Raw genomic sequence first — 24,247 nt, 5'->3', positions numbered from 1 at the left:
GAGCATGTTCCTCTATGGAATTAGGACTGGAAAGCTTGGACAGCACGGATGGCGGCTGCGCTGACACAGTAAGGGAAAGGGGAGAGGGGCTGATCTGTCCGCTCCTGGCGTGCCCGGTGCTCACCGAAGAGCAGCGGCTTGAGGCTGAGGGTGTGCAAAGCGTGCACCCTACACGGCACCAGCTCCACCATGCTTTCCAGTGCCTGTGAAGCAAAACGAGGGGCAGCAGCACCCGGTTGGGGTCACCCCAGCTGGAGCAGGACACCAGCTTTGCCTCTTTGCCACCATGCTCACTAACCTAGGCGATGAGGATAGGATATTGCCTATAGCCTTAGCCAGAGGGAAACAGAGCTGAAGTGTGTCAGAAGTCACTGGCACAGGGGTGTATGGTTTTGGGGGGTGAGCCATGAGGCCCAGGCCAGCTGGGTGGGTGGGTGCAGGAGGTTGGTCTGCAGAAGGTGCTGCTGACCTCTAGGGAAAGGACTATGTTAGCCAGCACCCCAAGTCCTCAGGGCTGCAGGAACTGAGTGAGAGATGTTAAAACACCTCAAGCAATAATCTACATCTGTCTTCCCAACCATCTCTTTCTTCACTGAGGTCATACTCCCCTCTCGCCCCCAACACCTCAGGGGCCTCCAACAGAAACGTTGCATTACAGCCTTGCATCCTAAGAAAAACAAACGGCAGCAGCTTTCCTTAAGATGCTCAAATATAAACTGCAGCGAACAGGACCCAGAAGTGGGGAACAAGCAAAGCCTTTTGCCTAGGGCAGAAGGAGTGCGCAGGGCTCTGGGGAGCAGAGCTGCCATGACCGTGGAGAACCGGACGAGGGCGTGGGAGTGTCAGCCTCAGCCAAGCCTCAGCCTCGCCTCATGGCGGGGCTTAGCACAGCGCCGCGTGCTGGTGCTGGTGCTGGTGCCGGTGCCGGTGCTGGTGCTCGTGCTGGTGCCGGTGCTGGTGCCGGTGCCGGTGCCGGTGCCGGTGCCGGTGCTGGTGCTCGTGCTCGTGCTGGTCCCGCTCCGCCCCGGCTCCCTCAGCGTTTTCCCGCTCTCCGCGTGCTCGTCGCCCCGCCCCTTGCTCTGCCCGCGGCTCCTCCCGGTCCCTGCGGCGGCTCCCGGAGCCCCGCGGATCACACGTCCCGCTCGAGGAGAGGCGGCGGCCATGGCCTCCTGGCGGGTTGGCTTCGGGCTGGGCTCCGGCCTCCTTTACCTGCCGCTGGCGCTCGGTGAGCTGAGAGGGGGGAGGCCGGGGGGACTGGGCCCGCAACGGGGTGGGCGGGGGGGTGGGCTTCGGCGTCTCTTTCTGAGGCGGTTTTAGGGCTTCCCGTTTGCTTTCTCATGAGGGGGTGTCCGGCTTGGATGAGCCCCTGCTCTGGAGCAGACTCCTCAGCTGAGCCGCCCTGAGTGCGGGACGTGTTCTGTGGGCACTCGGGCTGCCCCGTGGCCCCGTGTCTGCAGAACCGCACCCGGACAGCGGTGTTGGTGGGAGCTGAGGACAGGTTCTGCTGGAAGCCGTTTGTGTCAGCCCGCGGCTGGTGGTGTCCCAGCTATGACTGTGCATCCACCTCGGAAGTACCGTTTACTGGTGCGCCGAGGGTGAGAGTCCTGCGAGAGAAACAATGTCCCACACAGTGCCTGCCAGTTACTGCTGATGCATCCCACTAAAACCCTTCACCTTACCACCCCTGCCACAATGCATTTTAACCTGTCAGAGCAAGGTTCAAGTAAATACTTAGTGTGATGGTATTGCATCGACAGCGCTGCTTATAGAAACACATCTGATAGCTACACCTGAGCTCAGTTATCCAATGCTAACATTGGTAATTGTTTTTTTGGGTGTGTGGGGTTTGGTTATTTGCTTTTTTGCTTGTGTTGGGTTTTTTGTGGGTATTTTTATTTTATTTCACCAGCCTTATCTGTAGTTATCTGTTCTTGTGCTTAAAGGATGGAGCTTGTGATCTTCCACAACTTTGTCATGTAGGAGAAAAAGCAGATGTGATCATAGGACCAACCAGTTGAAGTCCCGAAAAAGGAGAAGTGCTCTTGTATTTGTGCACCTGGGCTTTAATAAAGGGGGTGGGAAGTGAGAAGTTTTCTTATTGCAATGGTTAGGGACTTTCAGTAGGAATAGTTCATGGGCTCTGTTCTTGAGGTGGAACTCGATGAGGTTGTTAAAGTGGTTCACTGATATTGTGAAGTCATCAGGCTGCTGTTTTGCAGGGAGGATGAAGCCCTCAGTAGCGGGTATGCCAAAACAGTCATTTCTGCCTTCCTCAGCCTTAGTCCTTGCACTGTGGTGGGTTGGGTGTGCATTGGATCTCTCCTGAGGTGGTTCAGATCATTAACCCAGCAGAAATGCAGCTGGGGTGCCCTGGTTTCAGCTGCTGTAGTTAACTTTTCTTTCTAGTCGCTGTGCTCCCTTTTCAGCTTTAGTCTGAGAATAATGTTGATAACACACCAGAGATTAATTGTTGCGAAGTAGTGCCTACCCTGGTCAAGGACTTTTCAGTCTCTCATGCTCTGCCAGTGAGGAGGAGCACAGGAATCATAGCCAGGAGGGATGACTCAAACTAGCCCAAGGGGTATTCCATACCATAGGATGTTAGGCTCAGTATAGATAGTGGGGGGGAAGTGTTGGCCAGAAGAAGCCCATCCCTACTCGGGGATGTGCCGGGCATCAGTCAGTGGGTGATGAGACTTTGTGCTGTGCATCACCTGGGGTTTTTTGTTTTATGCCTTTCTCTGTGTTTCCTATTATTAGTGTATTTGGCCTTAATTCAATAATTAAACCGTGCTTATATCAACTCACAGATTTTACCTTTTTTTTTTTTTCCTTTGAATCAGTTTAGTTATCATTTCCTTATTGGTGATACAGGAGAGAGAGGCTTGTCAGCTGACATTGTGTCTGCAGGGAGAAAACACTGAAGAACCAGGCATAAGCATGCATCTACACATTAGTACAAGTACTCCAGTATTGGTATGGGAGGAGTTCCTCCTCACTTGTTTAATGAACCTCCACATTTAACCTCTTAACAGTTCTTTTTTCTTTTTGTGATGTTTAAATGTTAACCCATGTGAGGTGGTCACTATGAGAGATGCTTTCTGTGATTGTTTCTTCAGTTGCTAACTCTGCAGTTTTATTTCTTTTCAGTTTTGGGCGAGGATTGTCAGGCGTATATTGATCGTCATGGCAGGGCACAACCTGCAAAATCCTGTCCTTATTTCTGCTGTGGACACTGCATGCTCCAATACTGTTGCTCTAATGCATTATTTAAATTTGATGAACAACAACAGCTTCAGTGTAATCTGCTTGATGGAAGGTAGGAGACAAACTCAGTGTATGCAGCAGGTTATAATTCTAGTGTCAAATGATGAAAATACACAGTTTAATATTTAAAAGTTTATCAAGGGGCATTTCAGCTCTGTATTTGGCTGTACTGGGGTCTGTATTAAAGCGTGTAAGTTACCTGTAAAGTGGGAGCAATGAGGCGGTCAAATGAATGCCTGAATGGGTGTGTGTTTTGAGCGTTTACAAATGCTTTTTACCCATTTTTTATTTTTTAATGACAAAATCTGCTTTAAGTGTAGGTTGCCTTTCATGAGCATTTGTAACTTACTTGGGAACTTTGGAGTTTAGCCAGTTGCAAGTTCCATTGTTGAGATGTGTTCTCTTACTACAGGATGTCTGACTCGAGCAGTGTAAACTACATGCAGGTTTTTTCGGACTCTGATGATGTCATTTATTCTGGCCCCAGGTAAGTCATGGAAAGTCTCTGCTTTTACCACGATATTTATTTGCAAGTTCTTCACTGTGGTGTTGGTACATGCTGACAGAAATTGAAACCAGAAGGACTTACTGGTGTGCTCTCGCTGTCTGCCAAAGGCTTCGCACACGTGGTGTGTGCTCTTAGATACCGGCAGATAGACTCCGTCGTGGCTCGGTGAAACAAGCTGCATTTGTCTGAAGTGTCTCGGCCCCTTTAAGGGGCGGGGAGAGCGTCCGGGCCGGGGCGGGCGGGGCTGCGGGCGCTGGGCGAGCGGCAGGGGCAAGCATGGGGTAAGCGGTCCCGACGCGGCGGTGAGGGGCGGTGGGAGGCAGCGTGGGTTAAGCTGTCCCGGTGCGGTGGTGATGCCCGGCGGGACCTTGCTGTGCCCGGCTAGCCAGGGCAGAGGCTCGCCCTTCATCGGAGTGCGCGCACCCGGGATCCTTCAGGGAGCTCCCGGGAATGGCGTGGTGCGCTGGATAGCCGGGGCCGTGCTCCTCCTCTGATATAGTTGAGTGGCACCCCCCGTGCTGTATAACCTATAGATACATCTTTCTGCATTTTACGCACGCAGGAAGGAAGCCTCGCTAAAGGCATCTAATGGTAGCTGCCCTGGTTGACGCCGAGGCATCGATGGGAAAGGGGGAAGCGAAGTCTGGGATCCTTGGTTTCCTGTGACTCAGTACCCTTCCGCAAAGAAAGGGTTGATGTGACAAGCAGTTTGGGTGAGGGGGATGCCGTTTCTCTGCTGATGTGATGTGGCTGCCTTGGGCGTCTTCAAATGCACGGTCTGAGTGCAGCAGGGGTGAGCCTCATCTTGCAACCAGCGTTCACTCTTGATGCGTTTTTCTTAGGAAGATATGCCAAAAAACCCTTCCATTTCCTGTCATGGGGACTGTAGAAATGTGGAATCTGCTGGAGTAATAAAGGTTTAATGTAAAAAATGTAATTTCTTTTTTTCTGTGCTAATACGCATAGTTATTAAAAAGCACAGAAAATGAAAGAATATAAATAGTCTTTTAAATAACAAGCGAACCCTCAAAAACCTGAGAAATTGCTAAAGTAATTGTAACCAAGGCCCATAGTCTTTGCACAAATGCAGAGGTCCCTTTGTAAATGAGAGAAAACATTTAGGAAGTAGCAGATAAGTTGCTTTAATTATCATTGCTTTCAGCTGTAAAATGTCTAAAAAGCCAATCATGGCTGTCTTACTTTGAGAAAACATGTAACTTCTCCTTTTTTCCTTTCAGTTCATGGCAGCTTTGAAAAATTAGTGCTGTGCAAAGGCCTAGACTTCACATCAAACTTAGTTTTTGGTTAGGCAGTGTTCATAGAAAGATGGTATATATTGACAGAAATTTCATGGTTGAAAAGCCTCCCATATGTGACTCCAGGGGAAATCCACATCCCAGAACTGCCCAAAGTGACTAATGACTGTAGGCTTCAGGTTTGAGTGTTTCAACATTTTATTGAGATGAGTAGGACTTTATGTGACTGCAGTCAGTGGGAGGATTGCTGTTCCATTACAGACTTTGCCCAGGCTTTTGTATTGTGTTGGGACTTTTGGTTTTGATTGTTGTTAGTTTGTTGGGTTTTTGTGTTGTCTTTTTTTCTCCCCCCCCCCCCTGAAACTGTATTCTTTCTGGAAGTGTTGTTGCTAGTTTCTGTCTGCAAGGCATGCTCTGTCCTCATTCTCTGCTAATTTTAAAAGACAAGTTTTACATTGCATCTCAATGCCTGTGTTTCTTGACTGTGTGGAGAGGAAGGCTGATGTCAATGGAGGTGTTTCTTCCTATCTATCTCCAGCAACATGGCCATAGTTTTGAAACGGCTAACAACGGGAGAGGCAATGAAGGGCAACTGTTTAGTGCCTTGTTCTTTCTTGTGAGTTGCAAATACTACCTTTGACACTGTACTTCAGAAGGAGGAGGTGATGGTTTCTGGATTCAGAGTGTTTATTTCCTCATTCTTGCATCAAGCTGATGCCAAGATCAGGTTACCACTGGCACATTTCTCAGAAATCATGGTGTTTTAAGAGAATTAACCTCTCTGAGGGCTTGTCACAAACTCTGTATGGACTTGCCACTGGGCTGAGTGAGCTGGGGTCTGTCTTCTCTCTGCTTGGAAACCCTGCCACAATTAAGCTCTAAGTCGATGGACAGTGTTAGTGAAGGGGTAGTGGTGGTATGTATGTTCTTCCTTGTCTAGCTGAGGAGTTTTTAGTTTGTGCTTCGGCTTTTTTGTTGTGTTTATTCTGAGATTTTCTGCAGAAGTGCAAGCAAAGCACCAGCTTTTAGTAAGTTTCTTGTTATTACTATTATTTAATGTTAATATATTTCAGTATTGAATATTGAGGTTTAGGTGCTGTTAAGGCAGGGGTGCAAGGCACTTTGGGCAACCCTATTAAGTGTAGTTCACAGTACAAGCAGTTTATAGCCTATAATCTTTTGGACATTTTAAAGATAATAAATTCCAGTCCTTTGGAATGCCCTCCCAGCTTAGGGACATGGTTTCCTGGAAAAGGAAATTAGATGACTCATATCAAGTAGTTCACATTCAACTAATTGTGAATCACTTGAATGTTTAAGGGGGTGGAGTGATTGTTAGCATCTGTCTCAAAGTTACAGAAGAAAGTTCTGTAGTTGAGGTAGCTGCTGTCAGTCCTAAATGGAAACGAAACTTCAGCTTGAGGTCGTACACAGTTAACTGTAGTCTGTTTCTGAATTAATTTCTGCCTTGAAGTTGAAACACATTGTGTACCCCATTTTTCCTCCTCCCCACTGCTGTCGTGGAGTTCAGTTTACACTTTCCAGTGTATTTGGATGGTCCAGCATCTGTAATAGGCTGCCAATGGTAAGAAAATAAATCACACACTTTGTTCATTGGAAAAAAACTTCCAAGGCATCAGGCTCTATTTAATGAGCAGAAGATTTCTTTCCCAGTGCTGGTCCTTAATATTTTCTGTAATAACTGACTTAAACTGCATACAGAACCTGGTCTGTGAGGCTTGCATTCAGGCACAGGCTAATCTCACCTTGCATCTCTAAGGAATGTAAACTTTCTGTCTAGAAATAATTGAGATTTGGATTTGAAGTTACTTAAAGCAATTGTTCTGAGGTTTTTACTAGTCTGAGAAGTAGATACAGGCTTGTACAATTTGTAACTTGCGTTTGGTTTTACCTCCAGTAAAGTATTCTCAGTGAGGAAGCTACTTAAAGCTGAGAAAGCAGCTGTGAGTTGCCATTAATAATTACTAATTTCTCAGCTGCCTGCTTCAGGAAGTGGGCTTAATGCAGGTTCATTGAAACCAAGGTGGAGAGGCTGAAAAATGCTGTCCTGGCTCAAGAGGCAGATGTGTACAATTGGGTTAGCATGCTCTTCTAACTACAGAAGGTTGTTCATTTTTAATCGGATGCTCCTCTGTTTCTAAATGGTCTCTTGCTCTCAAATCCACTAGGAGGTAAACTTAAAAGCTTTTTTTAAGGTGTGGAAGGAACCAGTCATCAAAGCCACTTTTGTGCCCTTTTCCCCCCCCCCCCCCTTTTTTTAAGTGAAGGTCTCATTCCCATTTAAAAGAAGTAGTGGTCAGCCAGATGTGACCTCTACTGCAGAAGTCTGTTCTTATTTGTGTAGTGTCAAATTTTCCTTGATCTTCATTGTGCTGGATCAGTAATACCTCTCCCAAAGAGAGAGGCAATGAGCATGTCAGTTCATAGCTGTATGGACGAATTAATTTATCTAACTTAAACTTTGCTCCTACCTGAACACAGTGTTTCTAACTTTTATGTATGTAATGACATACAGGTAATGTGAGAAAAGAAAAAGGTGTGTTTCCTGTAACAGCTGGGTTATATGCAGGCAGTGCTGGTGGGTGTAACCTTGTCTAAACTTCCTTTGATTTCAGTTTCAGTGTGTTTGACACAGGTTGGAATTTGCCAGGAAAAAAATCCGTTTAAAAAAAATCTGGCTTAACAAGTTAAAAGCTTTAAATTAAGTTAGTTTCTAATTAGTTGCTTAACTCTGCTTCCTGAGTTTAGTATGGCGTTGGCAGTAGCAAATTCTTAGTATCACATTTGCTGTTTTAAGTGGGGAAACTTTCTGGAGTACTTTTCTTTTGTTTCCAGTTAAACTTGTTCTGTTAATTCAGTTAACCATTTCAGGGGAAGAAAATCCCTCCCGCTGGCTTTACCTTAGTTCTGAATTTTAGTTAGAGTGGAGGGCAACATCCTGTATCATTGAAGTGGGATCCTGATGATAGGAGGGGGGCTGACTCACTTTGTTTGCCTCAAATATCTGTGCTTGTAATAGCCTGCATTTTTTCTTCTGCCACTAGTGAGCATTTTTTATTTATTGTCTGTAGAAGTAAATGCCTTATAGTGTGTTTAAGGACAGTTCTTAGACTCAGGATCCAGTTGGACTTGTCTAGAATAGTCTCATGACCTGCATGAAGCTTCAGTGTTAGTTCTTGCAGTGTTGACAAAATACTTCAGTAGCTCTGAGTGCAGCTCTGACTTCTCCCCTTGTTACATACATATTTTCAATGTGCCAGTTACCTATAGCAATTATTCTTGACTGTCTACAGAGTGAACAGTAGCAGATTTCCTGCAAAACTTCCCTGGAAAGTTATATTTTTAGTATGCATTACAAAGGGGTTTATGTAAATGGCCATATTTAGGATGAGTAAACTGCTTATAGACCAAGATGATGCTTGTATACACACATCCTCCATAATAACCTGTTGGATCTGGGTGTCATATGGCTGTGTAAAACCACAAAATCCAGGAAGTTCCCTCCCTGCCACTTTCTCATATAGACTGTTTAAGAACTTGTCCTAAATCTGTTATTTGTTGCTTTGAAAACTTTAGAAGTTACTGGCTTTAAAAAGTAGCAATTAGCTTTACTTCCAGTAAGTCTTTGTGTATGAAATTGAAGTGGATTATTTTTGGCTTCAAGTAACCCACATCAGCTTCTTATTTAACCAGACAGAAAAAGGACCCTTTCAGTGCATATTCAGCAAACTTTTTCTCAGAAGAGTCTTGTATTCTCTTTTTCTATAACACTTTTGCAATTGCAGGGCTTTTTGGCTTACCATGGCATTATTGTTGTCACTTCAGTATTGGTTCTCACGCCAGAGCTGGCTTGGCTGATGATTGCTAAAGGGTTGCTGGGCAGTGCTCAGCTGTGGACTTTGGAGGACAGAGCTCAGGGTTGTTTGGACTGCAGATAAGCAGAGATGTCCCAGAAATTCAGCTGATGGGCTCCTGCTGCTAACTCCTTCTTTTGGGAGATATCCAGAAAAAGCTGGAAATGTGGTAAGTTTTAGTGGTTTTCAGTGGCAGTTAATCTGTGGCCATGCTAGAGCAGTTTAACAGCTTACAGTTAGTGATGACCTGAGCTGGAGATGAAGCTACTTTTGTCTTGTTAAATAGCGTATGTGGGCAAGATCCTAGGAGGGAAACTCTCAAATGCTAACTTGAGATAACATTGGTTTGAAAGATGGGTATTACAGTTCCAGTCCATGCTTCACTTCATTGCAGAGCTCATAAAATAGCAGCAGTTACTCAAATCTGCCAGTCTGGTGCAGCTTTCAATATTTCATAGTTTTGAAAACATGCTTTTCAGTCTGACTCTTAAGACTGTTGCCCACCACAAGAATCACCGGTCCCTTAAACACTTCTGGATCATAGAATCATAGAATAGTTAGGGTTGGAAAGGACCTTAAGATCATCCAGTTCCAACCCCCCTGCCATGGGCAGGGACACCTCACACTAAACCATGGCACCCAAGGCTCTGTCCAACCTGGTCTTGAACACTGCCAGGGATGGAGCATTCACAGCCTCCCTGGACAACCCATTCCAGTGCCTCAGCACCCTAACAGTAAAGAATTTCTTCCTTATATCCAGTCTAAACCTCTGCTGTTTAAGTTTCAACCCATTACCCCTTGTCCTATCACTCCAGTCCCTAATGAAGAGTCCATCCCCAGCATCCCTGTAGGTCCCCTTCAGATACTGGAAGGCTGCTCTGAGGTCTCCACACAGCCTTCTCTTCTCCAGGCTGAACAACCCCAACTTTCTCAGTGGAGATCTCATTTGGAGAAGGTGGCCTCTCGTTTACCTGGGGCTGGAATAGGTCATGGTAGACACCCAGCAATTAGTGTGATTGCACCTGGACTATGAGGATAACTCTATGGTTTTGGTTGTCCACATGTGCTGAAGCTGCTGTGGCCCAAAACCCAGCTGTGCTGAAGGAGGCTGGTCAGTCTTGTCAAGTGTCAAAGTCATGGTGATTATTTCCTGTGAGTATGAACCTCACAGGAGTTTGCTTTCTCTATAATAGTAATTTATTTAATGTTTTTTGAGTCTCGTGAAGTGGTTCTTGTGTTTTGAATCTTCCTGCTAAAACTATAAATCAAGGAAGTGTGTTTGTAAAGTTGTAAAAATGAATTCCTGTGAAAGGCTCTTGGAAGTCCCTTTGAGTTTTCTTAACAAAATAACAAAAGTTTATAATTTCTTTTCCTGATAAACTTTAGCAGCTGGATGTGGCCTTGTATGGCCACAACTGAACTGCTGGACTTAGGAAAGCATCTCACCCTGGGGATTTGTTTTGGCATGCCCTCTACCTGAGTCTGGGCAAGTCTGAACATTTACCATCCTGTCACATTTCTGTGAGCTGTCTCCTTTTCTGGAGCAGTAAAGAATGATATGAGAATACTCATTTTTTTTGACACTTTTAGGAATGGCCTAAATTGTCTTCTGCAGTCTTTCCAGACCACCCAGTGTTACAGCCTTAACTCGGTATTTGTAATGTTTGCTTTTAAAAGCAGCTGTGCTTTTGAAAAAGATCCCTGCCAACATCTTTCGTGTAGTATAGAACAAATCTTGGAATAGATTAAAACTTGTGAAATGAAGAGTTTTGCAAGTTTCACTATATTTTCACAAATTTTCACAATAGTTTCTGCTTAAACTGTTTTTTTTTCAGAACTAGGTAGTCTTATTGTTGTTTACTTGGATTTTTTTTAAAGACAGAATTTGCAGTGTCCACCATTGTCATGAATGCACACAAAAGCTTTCTTTACAGCAGGGCTTACAGAATGTTGCCAGTTTAAGTGATTCAGACTATTAAGGAGGTTTAATAATATGTTGCTGGAACTGGAACTTGGATGTTTTAAAAGGCCTTGAATACACTCAAAGCATTTTACTTCCCCACACACACACACTTGACAGTGTTTAAGATTGAGATCTCTGATCTGAACAGCAGCCCTGAGAATTAACAAATAGTACTATTTAGACCTTGTGTTTGATACATTTCAATATGCCCATTGTATCTCATTTAGTACCAACAGGAGTAAAGCAGGCGTTGATCACATACCTGAGAACTGATACATATTTTGAATAATTAGGCAACTTTAATGGTAAGATGAGGTATGCTTCTTACACATACAATTTAGTGCTTTCCAGAGGTGAGAGAATAGGGGTGGAATAGAGCAAGGAAAGAGAGAGATGGTGCTAGGAAAGGGCAGGGAGTTGTCTCTTCACATTTACTTTCCTGTAGATATTATGAGAAGTTGCAGTTTATAATTGCTGCGGTAGAACTGCTATTAGGTTTGATTTTGTTTTCTTTTAAGTTATTGGCAAAAGTTAGCTTTCATGTGAAGAAAGAAGCAGGAAATGGCAGTGAATAAACTCAAGCTGTTTATAACAGGGTGTGCTTTATTTAGAGACTCGGGTACATATGATGTGGGAGTCTGGAAGCCCGTGTTCAAACTGTGAGCATTATGATCTGGTGCCATGGCCTCTCACATTTCTACACCTTGATGTTTGTTTGCAGAATGCAGGGGGGAAGGTGTGTTTTTTGATTTGGGTTTTTGTTTAATTTCTCTTTCTTAGTTAACCAAGGGAAAGAATCTTTAAGCTACAATCCCTCATGTCTGATCTTTTTCATTTATTTATAATGCTAACAGAAGTAATTAAATTATTTAATGTGAATATATTTTTTCAAATATTTTCAAAGTTGTTTTAGATTCATTAAGTGAAAGCAATTAATGAAGCAGTAATTTTGTTTCAGAAAGGAATACGGGCTTTCTGGAGTTAACATGCTGCAAGAGAGTCTTTATGAAGTATCTGGAATGTCTTGCCTTCTGAAGCTTAGATAGTTTACTGAGTAAAGTATGCTGAACACCGTTCTGGCCTCACTTGAGTAATCTACTTGTGGTTAGCTTCCTGCACTTTTGGGACTTCTGTTACTGAAAGTTCAGGAAGAAGTGCTCAGGGCAGTACTGCTAGGGCAGTATAAGGTAGTGCCTGGCTGTTCAGATATTCCAGGGTATTGCTAGTTTTGACTGTCAATAGGAATGGTTAAAAAACCCACAAACTTTAGAAGAGCTCTAATGTTGAAAGAAGGTGTTGATGCCACAAGTTGCAAGTTCATAACGCTTACTGGTTTGTTGCCTGTAGAAGTCACACTATCTTCTGCTGCTTCAAGACATCAGTCTGCATGAGCTCAAGGACTGGCAGGAAAATGATGCTTCTGCTGTAAAGTAGGTGATAAAAATGCCTACAGTTATGTACAATTCTTAGAAAACTGGGAAGAACTACTGTCTGTTATTTTGCTCAGTGGGGTGTTTCTGAAGGCTTATAATTTTGGCATGTAGTAATCACAATATTTTCATGGGTAGAATGGAATCACAGTGTTGTTTACACACAGAACTGCATTGTAAAGTGCATACAGCTGACACACTTGTACTTTAAATATGTGTCTCTATTTAGCTCTTTAAAAGATGGATGCAAAACGTCATCATGCCATGGTTGTGTCATTTTAAGCAAAGATGAAGAAAAATGATGAAAATGCACAGGGTGTCTCCAGTAACATGGTGAATATGAGGATATGGTAGTGGCTGGGGTTTTTAATTTCCTCTGAGCTTTGCTTTTGTCTCTTTCCCTATTAGAGGTAGTAAATATGCAGTGAGATATGGGCTTCAGTGGGCAATAAACTTTATTAAAAATAAGCTATTGGAGCCCATGCTTCAAACTGACCAGTGGTTATCTGTTGGTGGCAGCTTGACTGCAGATATGCTTGTGCTGTTTTCTCTCTTGTTTCAGAATCAAATTTGGTTCTGAAAGATAAGGGTGCTCTGCCAGTTTCCTGCTGTGCTATGCTGAGATGTGTGGATGTTTCTCCACTTTGTCCATATTCTCCATTTCTTAGGCTTCTTTGATTTTGCCTAGCTTTTGCTAAACTTCAGAGGTTCATTGCCCGTAGAAGTGAAGAATTTTAGTTCTCTTTTTCAGGCCTAATCTCCTTCCTTGACACATAGCTAGCTCACTAGGAAAAAGGTTTGGTGGGTTTGTTGTGAGTTTGTTTGGTTTTACTTGCTTTAGTGGGGAAAATGCCAGAGGAAGAACCTGGAAGGCACTTTTCCTTTGTTGTCTCTGCTAATGTTGCTTGGTAATAGTTGTGTGTAATGGAAATGTTAGCTTCCCTAGTGAGAGAGCTTTCTCAGGGTTGATAGGGAAGTGGGAACAAGAGCAAGGGAAATGCTGTTGGCACTCCACAAGTAGCAGTAATTGTAGGTAACGTTTGTTGTCATGCATTTTCTAGAGGCCTCTGTGGTTTGTCACAGACATTCATGCTGTTTGAACATTACAGGCAAGTTAAGTCTACTGTGTAAATCATTGTGCACACTTCTCTTTCTTCTCATGTGTATGTATGGATTTATATAATGAATATCTAGTAAGGACCCTGTAGAATTAATCGAATTCCACAGGTCACTCTTACATCTAATCCATTTCCAGGTACACAAATGCTCAGTGTGTGTGTCCAGGCTAACTTGATGTGTGGTTGCTGTTGGCCCTGTGGATGGGAGGCAGCCTGTATTTCAGGATGTGGTATCATTGTGCATGTTTACATCACCAGTTGCATTTTGTATCTTCCTTTTTCTCCCAGGCTTGGAGAAATGAGATTCTGGGGTGGAGATGAGCTGGCTGTGAACTGTGCTGAAGTGAAACTAATGCCTCTGAGGATGAGGGGAGCTTGTAAAGCATCATAGTTAGGAATGCATTTGTGTGTGCAAGTCAGCATACAAAAACATTCTGTAAAGGTGCACATAAATGTGACAATGCATGTGTGTGTCTTTACATCTGCAGCTGTGTTGCAATCATTTTTGCTTTCCTGGCAGTGTTTCTGACGTGGCTTCTCTGACTCCAGGAGGCTGCAGTAGTTCCTGCTTCCTGTTTTACATGTAAATACTGAGATGCAGTGACTGTAGGCAATCCGCAGCTATTGGATTTAGTACTTGAATAGATCCATAGGATTATATTTAGTAGTTAACAAAATCAGTGCACAAAATACAGTTACCATTAGATAAAATTGTTGATCAGATTCTTAAAGAAGCTTTTTCTTCCAGCTGTTGCAGAAACAGTAAAATTGAAGGAGTGTCTCTTAAAGGAAAAAACAAAAATGCATTTTAAGAACCTGGTTTTTGGTGTCCATCTTACTGAGGGTTAAGTTGCTCTAGATTGTTGAGAAGAGATTTTCCCAATTTGGGCTAGGGATAGAAAGATACTTTTTTATTTCTTGTCAGTGATTTACCTTTCCAGTGTCATTTATACTCAGAATCAATTTTCACATTTGGTGGCTGGTTGGTAGCCAAGCAGAAATTGTTGGAGGTTCTGGAGATGTTGTTTTGTTCAGAGCTGCTAAAAGGAAAATGAGCAGTAAAAAAACCAGCAAAACCTAGATAGTTCTGTGGCCAAAATCTCTATGCAGAAGGAAAAACAGGATGGGTATAAAACCAGCTCTCTACTCGTTTTAGAGCTTGTTGTTCATTAAAACTGACTTCCTGTAATTGTTCCCCAAATTGATGTATGGTGTTTTTTTATATATATATATATTTTTTTTTTAATTAAGAAATGAAAATGCTGAAGACCTTGCCTGCTGTGGAAGAGCTTTATTGATTTTGGACAGTAGGAAACAGAGGATATGAATTAGCACTTGAAAGGGAATTGTCACTGGGCATTTAATGATTTACAGTGATACTTTCTCTTCCCCCTGTGGTAAACAAAACTTCAAACAGTCATCTCCCTCATTTGATACTCATCGCAGCAGTTAAAGCTGGTGTAATCTTTGGCATTTTATGCTAGATTTCGGTGGTTTAGGCAGTGTTTCTGTCTCCCAAACGCAGCATAGCATGCTTGCTGTTGCAGTAAAGTTAGCAGAATTTCAGATCTTACAAAGCACATGAAATGTGGCTTCTAAAGCAACTGTTTACAAATGCCAAGGAACCTGCCAAGAATCTGCAGCATGGAGAGGTTTGCTCAGTACCAAAGTTGTCACGAGATTGCTAAGACCTCCCATGCCCAATGCATGAAGAGCTTGCTGTGACCCCAGTCTGGGGTGCTTCATCTCATTCGTGCCTACCTGTGTGTTCAGAGCAGTCAAGCAATGCTTGGAAAACTAAGTCATCAAAGCAGTGATTTTGAAATTTGTTGCTGTTACCTTTTGGAGTACATAAAGGGACACAGAATTGGACTGAAATACCAAGAATCACAGAGTCACTAAAATGAGAGGGACCAAAGACTCATGTTGGGTCCTTTTCATGCACAGGGGAGCATGTGCCTTGGTAAGGGTTGCTCTGCTTCCACTGGTTTAGCAGGTCTGACCTCATGTTAGCACTGAATTTGACAGATGTGTGAAGTAGTAACAGATTGGAGGAGGAGCAATGTGTTTGCTACAGAAGGTCAGGATGAAGAGGGATGAATTTGTGTAGCAGAATCTTACTACTTCTGATGGTATCTTTTTTGCAGTTTTGGAACCCTTGCTGCAATTGGAGTTGCTGTTTGTGCGGTGATTATAATTACTATTATTCTGTGCCTCACCTGTTCATGTTGCTGTTTGTATAAAGCCTGTCGAAGACCAAGGCGTAAGTACTGGATATTTATTTTGTTTTTTACATCTTTGAACAAGGCTCCCCATCCCCCCATGTGTTCCTTTTAAGGTGAAAATAATCTTGCCTTACTTCTCTGCTGCAGAATTTGCAATACCTAAACACAAAAAATAAGTGTTTAAGGTGCTTCAGATTGGGAAGTTGCAGAGAGGTGTTTTGGAACATTTTCTAAGCATTTAGAAGTTCTCTCTTCCCCATCCCCCAACATGGGGGTTTGGGTTTGGTTTTTTGTTGTTTGAGTAAGCAGGGGATAGGGATTTGTTAGTGTATTGGCAACACGAAAAGGAACATTTTGGGCAATTGTGGTGGGAAGCTCCTTACCTAATAAAGAAGATATTTATCATCTTAACCCTTAAAAGCAGGTAACATTTAAAAATCAATAGGTTTTCCAGTCTTATGCCAAATGATTGGTACCTTGGCTGCAGGTTTGGGTTCCTGGATTTAAAGAGTCCAAGGTAAAAATTCTTTGCTCTTTGTGTTTGAGAAACAAGGAGGTGAGTTGGCTGCTCTCCCAGTACCTGCAGGCTCTCATTGCCACCACGATCAATGGAAGCATTATTTAGAGGTGTACATTTTTAAGTCTTTTGTGGAACTCAAAATAAAATTGCCCAGATTTTGACATGAGAAATTGAGCTTCAGAGAGAATGTTTTTTTACATTGGTCTTGTTGGCTATCCCAGATGATCTTCTAGAACCACTGACACTAACCATGTTCCTTTTGCTTGCTTGTAGCTGTTGTGACCACTACTACTTCCACTACAGTGGTTCATGCTCCCTATCCCCAGCAACAGGGAGCATCACCTAACTACCAAGTAGCCCCCTATCAAGGATATCAGCCTGTGGCTATCCAGCCACAACCCGGAATGCCAGTAGCACCGTACCCTGCACAGTATCCTCCCCCTTACCCTATGCAGCCATCAGGACCTCCGGCTTATCATGAAACAGTGGCAGGTAAGACAATGCTGAGTGCTTCTTCATCTCTTAAATAGCTGAAGAGACAGCTGCTTTGGAGCAAATCTCGTATTATTTACATTTATTATTTTCTGTGACTATATGAATGTAAATGTAAACAAATTAAGTAAAACTGAAGTTACGGTGGGTGCTGTAATTCACCCTTGCAATTTCCCCATCACTGTTTCTATGTTAAGTATTGCTAGAGGAGATGTAGCTTGAGCTGCATTTGCAAAGTTTGGTGCTATGTGGGACTGTTGGAGGATCCAGTACAATATTTAAATAATGTAATTTACTAATACTGTTAAAATTTCATATTAAAAGGACAATTAACATGTGTAGTAGTTGTGTGTTTCTACACACGGTTTCTAATTAATATTTGCTAGCTGTTTCAGTCTCTACACAGATGGCATTTTCTAGTAGTTCATCACTGTTCCCATAGAATACAGTCTCTGATCAGCTTCAGACAAGTTTGCAAATAACTAGAAGTTAAATTATCAGAATCTTTTTGTTTTCTGCTTTCCTTCTTTGACAGCTTTGTTTTCATGCAGCTTTATTGTTGCTATTACTAATTCCCACTTCTGGTAATACCTGTTTGCTGAACAATTGGCTCCTGACTCTTCAGAATGGTCAAAGCTAGACTGTTACCTCTCTTGGGATCATTAAGCCCTCTTACAAACCCTGCTATTTATCCTTCTAAGTAACGATCAGAGTATTGTCCTGAATTCCTGAAGAAATCTTAAGATAATACTTAGAAAGTAACTCTTTTGTGACAGCTCAAATATAAATGCCTGTTCATGGTCTGTAGCATTTGTATACCAATTAGAAATTGCACATTAACAGTGTGCAGACCAGCCTCACATGTAAAAACACTGACTTGGCAGGACTGTTGACTTTCTCTTGTAAACTGAAGAAGCTGTGGGATTTATGGAGTTACTCAAAGTGCTATGGCTTCATTTTTATCATGTGATAAAGTGAGCCAATAAACTAGTCATCTTGCTTCTCCTGCTCTGGTTTCTCAAACTGTTACTGGTTTGTTAGTTATTAAAACACTTTTTCCTGGGAAAATCTTGAAGTGCTTTCCATGTTGCCAGCTGAGAACGCCTCAAAGTGAGAGCTCTTTCCTTTATTTCTCTTGTCTGTTAACCAAGGGGCAGCCTCTTAATTAGGTCATATGCAAAAGAGAAAATACCTGCTCTGTCACACAGGAGCCAAACTCACTCACTTTACAAGATCATCAAAAGATACTCACGTGTGCCAGGGATCTGTTCAGGTGGTGCATTACTTGAACTAATGCACTGTTTGAGAGACCTGAAAATGAAGATTGAGAGCTGCTTGTCCCAGAATACTGTAAAATAGAGACAGCTTCTGAGTTATATACATTCTAGTATGTAAGTCAAGTCAAACTCTTTAATGTGCTTGGTAGCAATGGTATACTTCCCCCCCCTTTTTTTTATTAACTGTGACACTTACTGGGAAAGCATTTTACCTGAAAGAATCTTAAGATGCTTCCTCTGATCCTTTCTCTTTTGCTAAGTGGTTTATTTTTGCTTCTATGGGTATGTCCTGTTTGTGCATCTCTGAATTGCATTGGCTGCTTTTTTGGACCAGATCTATTTCTTTGTTTTTCAGACTATGTCCTCCCCTGAAGGCTAACCATGTACTTGTGGCTGGCATAATACACATTCCTCCTTAAGCATAACAAACAAAACCTAAACCAGACCACAAGAGTAAAGGTTTTTGTGACCTTACTTTTGAAGTATGGATGCTTTTTGAGTTAGCACAAACTGTTTTCAGGTCCAGTTAAGATGCAGATAAGTTGATCCTCTTAACTGTGTGCTTAAAACAGAAGTTGCCATTATAGATGTACAATTCAGAATGTTAAGTTTTACAGATTTATTTTCTCTTGTGTTTTGCTTTTGCAGCTGGTGCTGGAGCACCTTACCCAATCAGCCAGCCCCCTTACAACCCTGCTTACATGGATCCTCAGAAGCCCACCTATTAAAAAGGTCATCTACTCTCTTCTGCATACAAAACTCTTAAAAGCATAATTTGTGCTGTTTACACCATGCAACTGTAGTATATTTTTCTGGAAGACAGCGATCCTTTGTCTCAGTAAAGGGAAAGTTAATTCTGTATCTGTTTTTTAAATGCTTCAAGGATGAGGCAGTATTATTTCTCTTGCAGAAGTTGTTACTTTATACCTCAAACACAAAAAGAGATTTTGTTCTGTATACAATGGGGAAAGCGTGAAGGAGGAGAACTTCAGAAATAAGAACCACAATCATGTTTGCTGTGCAATAAAGGAGTGGTCTAATATGAGCATTATCAAACACCCAAAGCTGAAGCACTTTTGCACGGTATTAAAACGTAAAAGCTTAATTTCTTGAGAAGCTACCTGGTATCTCTTATGTATGTTCTGCCTGTTTTGAAGCTACTATTGTTAGGTAAGATACCATGTAATACTTTTCCCATTCAAAAGGGAGTGTTCCTTTTTTGAAACGCAGTTTCCTTCTGTAACCCCTAGCAAACCACAGGTAATTCTCTGGCCTGGTTTCATTTTGCTGTGCTAAATAGCGTGAGTGGATGATTTCCTTGTTTTCTTTCTGACTTTTAAGGCTTAAAAACTGTGCCTTCACTGGGTGTTTTTCTCAGGCCATTTTAATTTAGTGCTAGAAATTAATAACAAAACCAAACTGCCTGCCACTTAGTAGAACAAATAGATCAAAAGCTGAAAACCTGAGACTTCTTCATTAAAATTATTGGATGAGTATTTGTTGGATGTCCAAGTATTATTGGACAAGGTTACTTAAGTCATCTGTTGTTGATGAGTTTGGAAGACAAATTAGCTCCTTAATAATATGTTAAACAGATGTACCTGCCAGTGTTTAGTACTTCCTCATCATAATGGAGGAATTTATTTTACAGGTGTTTTTAAATGCTTGGGGCTTGTCACTGACTGTCTCTAGTGGGAACTGCAGATGGCAGGAACCTCAGAATGACAGATCTGCATTTGAATAATAATGGGAAAGGAGGGTAAGAAATCCCAGCCCAACACACAGTAGCAATTCAACCTCCATTTTGACTTCACCATTCTCATAAAGCTGAGCAGAGAATAAGTCAAGGAAATGGAAGAGTGGTGGGACCTTGCCACAGCGAGGTAACACATTTTCAAGATGGTGCTTGCAGTCCTGAAATATCTTGAGGCATCCTCATGACTATTACTAGTGGTTATAAGGCTTTTGGTTCTATGCACCTTGTATTGATCAAATGAATCATAATTTCTTTTTAGTGTCCTCTACAATTTTATCTTTTCTAACATTAAAATACAAGTTGTTATTCCTCGGTAGAGCTGTCTAGCTCATTATATGTATCCCTGTGTCATAATAGTAAAATAACTTTGATCTATCTCATACAATGACTTTTATTTTTTTAGAGGCTGTTGAGCCATTTGTCCTGTGGTTCTACATTTGGGGTATATTACTGTTTGAAAATCATCAATGGTGGTGTTGCTTTACCTCATACTATGAATGAAAACTGCTGCAGTCAAAGGCAGCTTTATTTCTCTTCCTGATTTTTGAAGTCTGTTTCTGGGTTATTCCAATTCTGTTTTTCTGGAAAGTCTTCAGGGCATTTCAAAAGATACTTGTAGAAAGCTTTTAGCATTGGGATTCTTGACAGCCTGTGGCCCCCCATTACATCTCTGAGAGTGCTGAAGTTAGCATGAAATGGTGCCAGGAGGCACTTCCAGAGCATGCATGCCCTATATCTGTGTGTTCCTCCTCTTTCCTCCCTCCTGAGAAATTGGGTGATGCTTCAGTACACTGGAGTTATGTGAGAACCAGAAATGCACAGTGTCTCCTGTATGAGGGATGAAGAATTTCCCTAGAAATCTGTAATTTTTATGTGTGGGAGGCCGCTGAATAACTGCAGAAACAACTGCCTTGCTATGGATCGTACCCCTGTGTGTCTGTTCCTATAGAAGGAGGGCAGATACCATTCCAGCACCTTTGTTAGCCAGCTGCCTGGATGCAGTCTGGCCAGTGAGCTCAGCTGCCATGTAGCTCTTGGAGCACAGGTACGATGTTCTAGTGTTTGGCTTCATGAGGTGGTTACGCCACAATGCTCTTCCTTTCCTTCAGATATTGTGAAAAGCATACAGTTCGTGGCAGTGTAAATAAGGTTCTTTTTTGGTTATGAAAGAAAAATCTGCAATGTCATGAGAAGCTGGCTCAGCCATCTGCCACCATCCCTAAGAAAGAGAGAGGAGGAAAGTGAAGTTGTAACAATAATAGAGGTCCCTGAATCTGGACGTTGTACAGACCAAATAAATTGCCTTGAACACCACTGTATATGGAGTGGTGGGAGGGGATGAGGTGAAGGAGCCTGAAAATTTACATCTTTAGTAAACACATGCTAATGAAAACTACATGTGGGTGAAGAATCATTAATATATGAGGAACTACTAGTTACAAAATTTGTTGAAATAAGAGAAAATAGTCCGCTTAATTCGTAATTGGAGCACTTTGCCAGTCCTTGCCTTGCTGTTAGTGTATTAATCATCATTAACAATACGGCATAAAACCAAATTTTATGTAGTTGCTGCCAAGCATCCTGTTTAAACTTGTTTTCATACAGTTAATAGAATAGGATGGTTATAGAAAAGATGGAGAAGGTGATCCATAAACTTTTAGTTTAAGCACTACTGATGTGCCAGTCCAGGTAGCTATTGCTTTCATGTCAGACTAGTTATCCACAGTACCATAGAGGAGGGGGAATGGAATTAAGATGCTATATGTTGAAAGAGTATATGTGGGGGTTTTGTGTGTTTGGGGTTTTTTTGATTTTTGTTTTTCTTTGGGGGGTTAGTTCTGTAAGTGCCTTTGTTTCAGAACTGCTTTGTGGAATTAAATACAGTAATTATGTTGTACTGAATTTACTAGATAATCACAGTTGATTGTTACATACTGTAACCTAGCTTTGTATGTTGTTTGTAGTTTAAACGTAAGTATTCAAAAGTAATGGCATAAACTCTATACGCCTTTGTAATAAATGCAGTCTTTTAAGTATATTCTATCACTTCTGTTTTTTTAGCCTCAATTTGAGTATTATTTAGCAGTGTATCTGCAAAGCTACACTTTACTTCATTGTGTTTGACACCTAGTGTTACCAAGTATCATGAATATCACTTTTGCCTAGTGGAGACTGAAGCCTAATTGAATTTACAGGTCACAACATAAAGTAAGCACAATATAAGCTCCTGAATGATATTCTGACAGTATGCTTCAAAGCTCGTTTAAAAGACTTGCTTCTAAGGCCTTGCCTAGTCTAAGGAATGAGTTAAATGCTTGAACACAATAGCTAACAAATCCCAAGACATTTTGAAAGTCTAGTGTAGACAAGATGGGAGACTTCAAAGAAGTCTGTAATTTGATTTAAAGTTTCATATCCTCTCAATGTATATTTTGACTTGTGTGTTGAATATCATCCCTCATTTATCAACTTGTGTAGTTCAATGTGTGGTAAATAATGCTTTCTACTCTGTGAAAACATTTTTTTGGTTGATGTTTTGGTTACATTTTCAATAGTTTTGAAAAAAATCTTATGAAAGGTTGTATTCATGCCCCTGACTCGTTAGTCTTTAAGATATTATATACACACTATTCAGTAGTTAAAATAACTTGCTGTTTTAATAGTCTAGCACAGGCTAAACTTTCTTAAGCAGTAGTTCACACGAGTGGGATTAATATGAATAAACCCAGTTCTGGTCAGATGTTGCACACTATTATGATGAGGTATTTTGTATTTGTCTTATTACACCTTGGTTTATAAAAAGGGATTTTGAGGCCTGACCTGACACAAACCAGTTGTCTGTGGAAATTTGCTTTGACTGTGGGGTGGACTAGATGACCTACAGAGGCCCAGACCCCTTACAATCTCAACTCTTCAATGATTCCATGAGTTGTAGAAAATAAGGTGTTACCTTATTATGGTAACACCTTAATAAGGTGGAAATTCCCTAAATATTTTCATCAATGATGCATCATTTACTGTATTCTGTGCCTGGCTTTAGTAGAAATAAACTGCTGTGTGTTTGAATCCATGCAGTACCTCAGGTCCTTGTATCACCACGGGAAGATGCTTAGCAACACATACCTTTTCCTGTACTACAACTGGTCAAGGGCTACTGTCTGTAGGTCTTAAAATACACATCAGCAAGGCTGTTGTCCTCCTTTTTGCATGAAGTTGCCTGAGAAAGGGGTAAGCTAGTAGGGGTAAGCTAGTAATGGTGATAGCTTTCTTCATCCAGCTTCTGCCTGGCTTTAGTCCTGTCTCCTCAGTTCCTGGAGGAGGAAAATGCTTAGCAGTGGGGGAGCTGGAGTTGCTATCCCCATGGGCAAGAAACCAGGTGGCTGCTGCTGACTGAGGTATGTGGTAATCATGCATAGAATACTTGTGTTGTTGCTCAATACTTCATTATTCAGTCCTGTAGCTGTGCTTGATGGCAGAGTAAATTCCTCAGTTAAGAGAGGCACAGCTTACCTGTAACATGCTGGGAAAATGCCTGCTGGCCTTGAAAAAAGAGCTGCTATGCTGTGGATTGTTCAGGGAGTATCTGATAAGAACAATCTGAGTTCTGTTGGTTTTAGGTCATGAAGATAGCAAACCAGTAGTCCCATGATCTGTAAAAATGCTCTGGGTTTTTCAGGGGATGATCAACTGTTGCATATGCTATCGGATCTCTTTAATCACAAGAAAAAGTTGAAAGACAATGTAAAAAGGGAAGAATTACTGAAGGTCAGTACAATTTTGCAATAATCCTGACAAAAGATTGGTCTCTGTAAATGGCTTTACAAATAATGAATTATGGCAGCTCTGTACGCATACCTATCTGCCCATTCTCTTAAGGAGTGCAGCCTAGTTTTTCCTTAAGAGCATGAATTTTTCAGGTACAGAAAATGCCTTAATTTAAAAAAGCCATGGTTTAATTTTGTACTATGATGTTATCCAGTGACGGTGCAGGGATTTGTGTGTGTTTTGTATATAGTGATTGTATATAGCCTAGGCTATACCACTTTGAAGTTGAAAGTGGAAATACAGTAAGTGTAGATGTACTGGTTAGGGTGTCATCTGTTAGAGTGGGTGCATGGAGGGGATGCAGTGTCAGAAGGTAAAAGCTAGGGGTATTTTCTTAGCATTTTCTCCCACATCTATCACTTCTGTCTGTATGAAGCTTAGCAGTAATACACTTTTCCCTTTCGAGTTGCCATATACAAGCCTTTTAGATGAGGCCACAAATTTCTGAAACAAGTTTTTATAACTGGATTGCTTCAACACTTTGGGATTCCTCAGCTGGTTTGTGTCCAAATTCACTTGGTCTACTCAGCCAAAGAACAGGTTTAAATGCATGTTATCACCATAAACTCAAATTATGTATAGAGAAATTAATGGTGAGAGAAGCATAGAACAGCTGAAAAGTGATGGCAAATCACTGAATTTTGGGATATAGTAATTATACCTTTTAAGTTTGCCACTAACAGCAGGCTCTAACTGCCAGATCTGCTTTACTCCTGCTTGTGTTCATAGGGCTAT

At 41.8% G+C, this 24,247-nt stretch overlaps 1 protein-coding gene across 3 annotated transcripts; it reads left to right on the top strand.

Annotated features, from left to right (window-relative positions):
* The first annotated feature begins 1,068 nt into the window (after positions 1-1,068).
* Positions 1,069-21,733, top strand: SHISA5 (shisa family member 5). 3 transcript variants are annotated; one of them, XM_031042376.2, is made up of 7 exons: positions 1,069-1,225; positions 3,151-3,319; positions 3,680-3,754; positions 15,565-15,680; positions 16,436-16,654; positions 18,580-18,663; positions 19,583-21,733. In XM_031042376.2, exons 1-6 carry the CDS (start codon positions 1,162-1,164, stop codon positions 18,657-18,659), a joined length of 723 nt encoding a protein of 240 aa, XP_030898236.2. In that variant the 5' UTR covers positions 1,069-1,161; the 3' UTR covers positions 18,660-18,663; positions 19,583-21,733. The 3 variants fall into 3 exon arrangements, with proteins under 3 accessions (XP_030898236.2, XP_005141640.3, XP_030898237.1); XM_005141583.3 differs by having other exon boundaries at positions 18,580-21,733; XM_031042377.2 differs by lacking the exons at positions 1,069-1,225; positions 3,151-3,319; positions 3,680-3,754 and adding an exon at positions 4,023-4,056 and having other exon boundaries at positions 18,580-21,733.
* Positions 21,734-24,247: the final 2,514 nt, after the last annotated feature.

The sequence above is a fragment of the Melopsittacus undulatus genome, chromosome 9 (assembly GCF_012275295.1).
Source record: "Melopsittacus undulatus isolate bMelUnd1 chromosome 9, bMelUnd1.mat.Z, whole genome shotgun sequence".
Lineage (NCBI taxonomy): Eukaryota > Metazoa > Chordata > Aves > Psittaciformes > Psittaculidae > Melopsittacus > Melopsittacus undulatus.
The sequence above is the reverse complement of the archived record's forward strand: the minus strand, read 5'-3'. Positions and strand labels throughout refer to the sequence as shown.

What these genes read in the sequence shown, in the direction of transcription:
- SHISA5 (XM_031042376.2), top strand. Translation starts at nt 1,162, where the DNA reads ATGGCCTCCTGGCGGGTTGGCTTCGGGCTGGGCTCCGGCCTCCTTTAC. An exon ending in TGTAATCTGCTTGATGGAAG is followed by an intron (nt 3,320 to 3,679) that starts GTAGGAGACAAA and finishes CTCTTACTACAG; the next exon opens with GATGTCTGACTCGAGCAGTG. An exon ending in AGCCTGTCGAAGACCAAGGC is followed by an intron (nt 15,681 to 16,435) that starts GTAAGTACTGGA and finishes GCTTGCTTGTAG; the next exon opens with CTGTTGTGACCACTACTACT.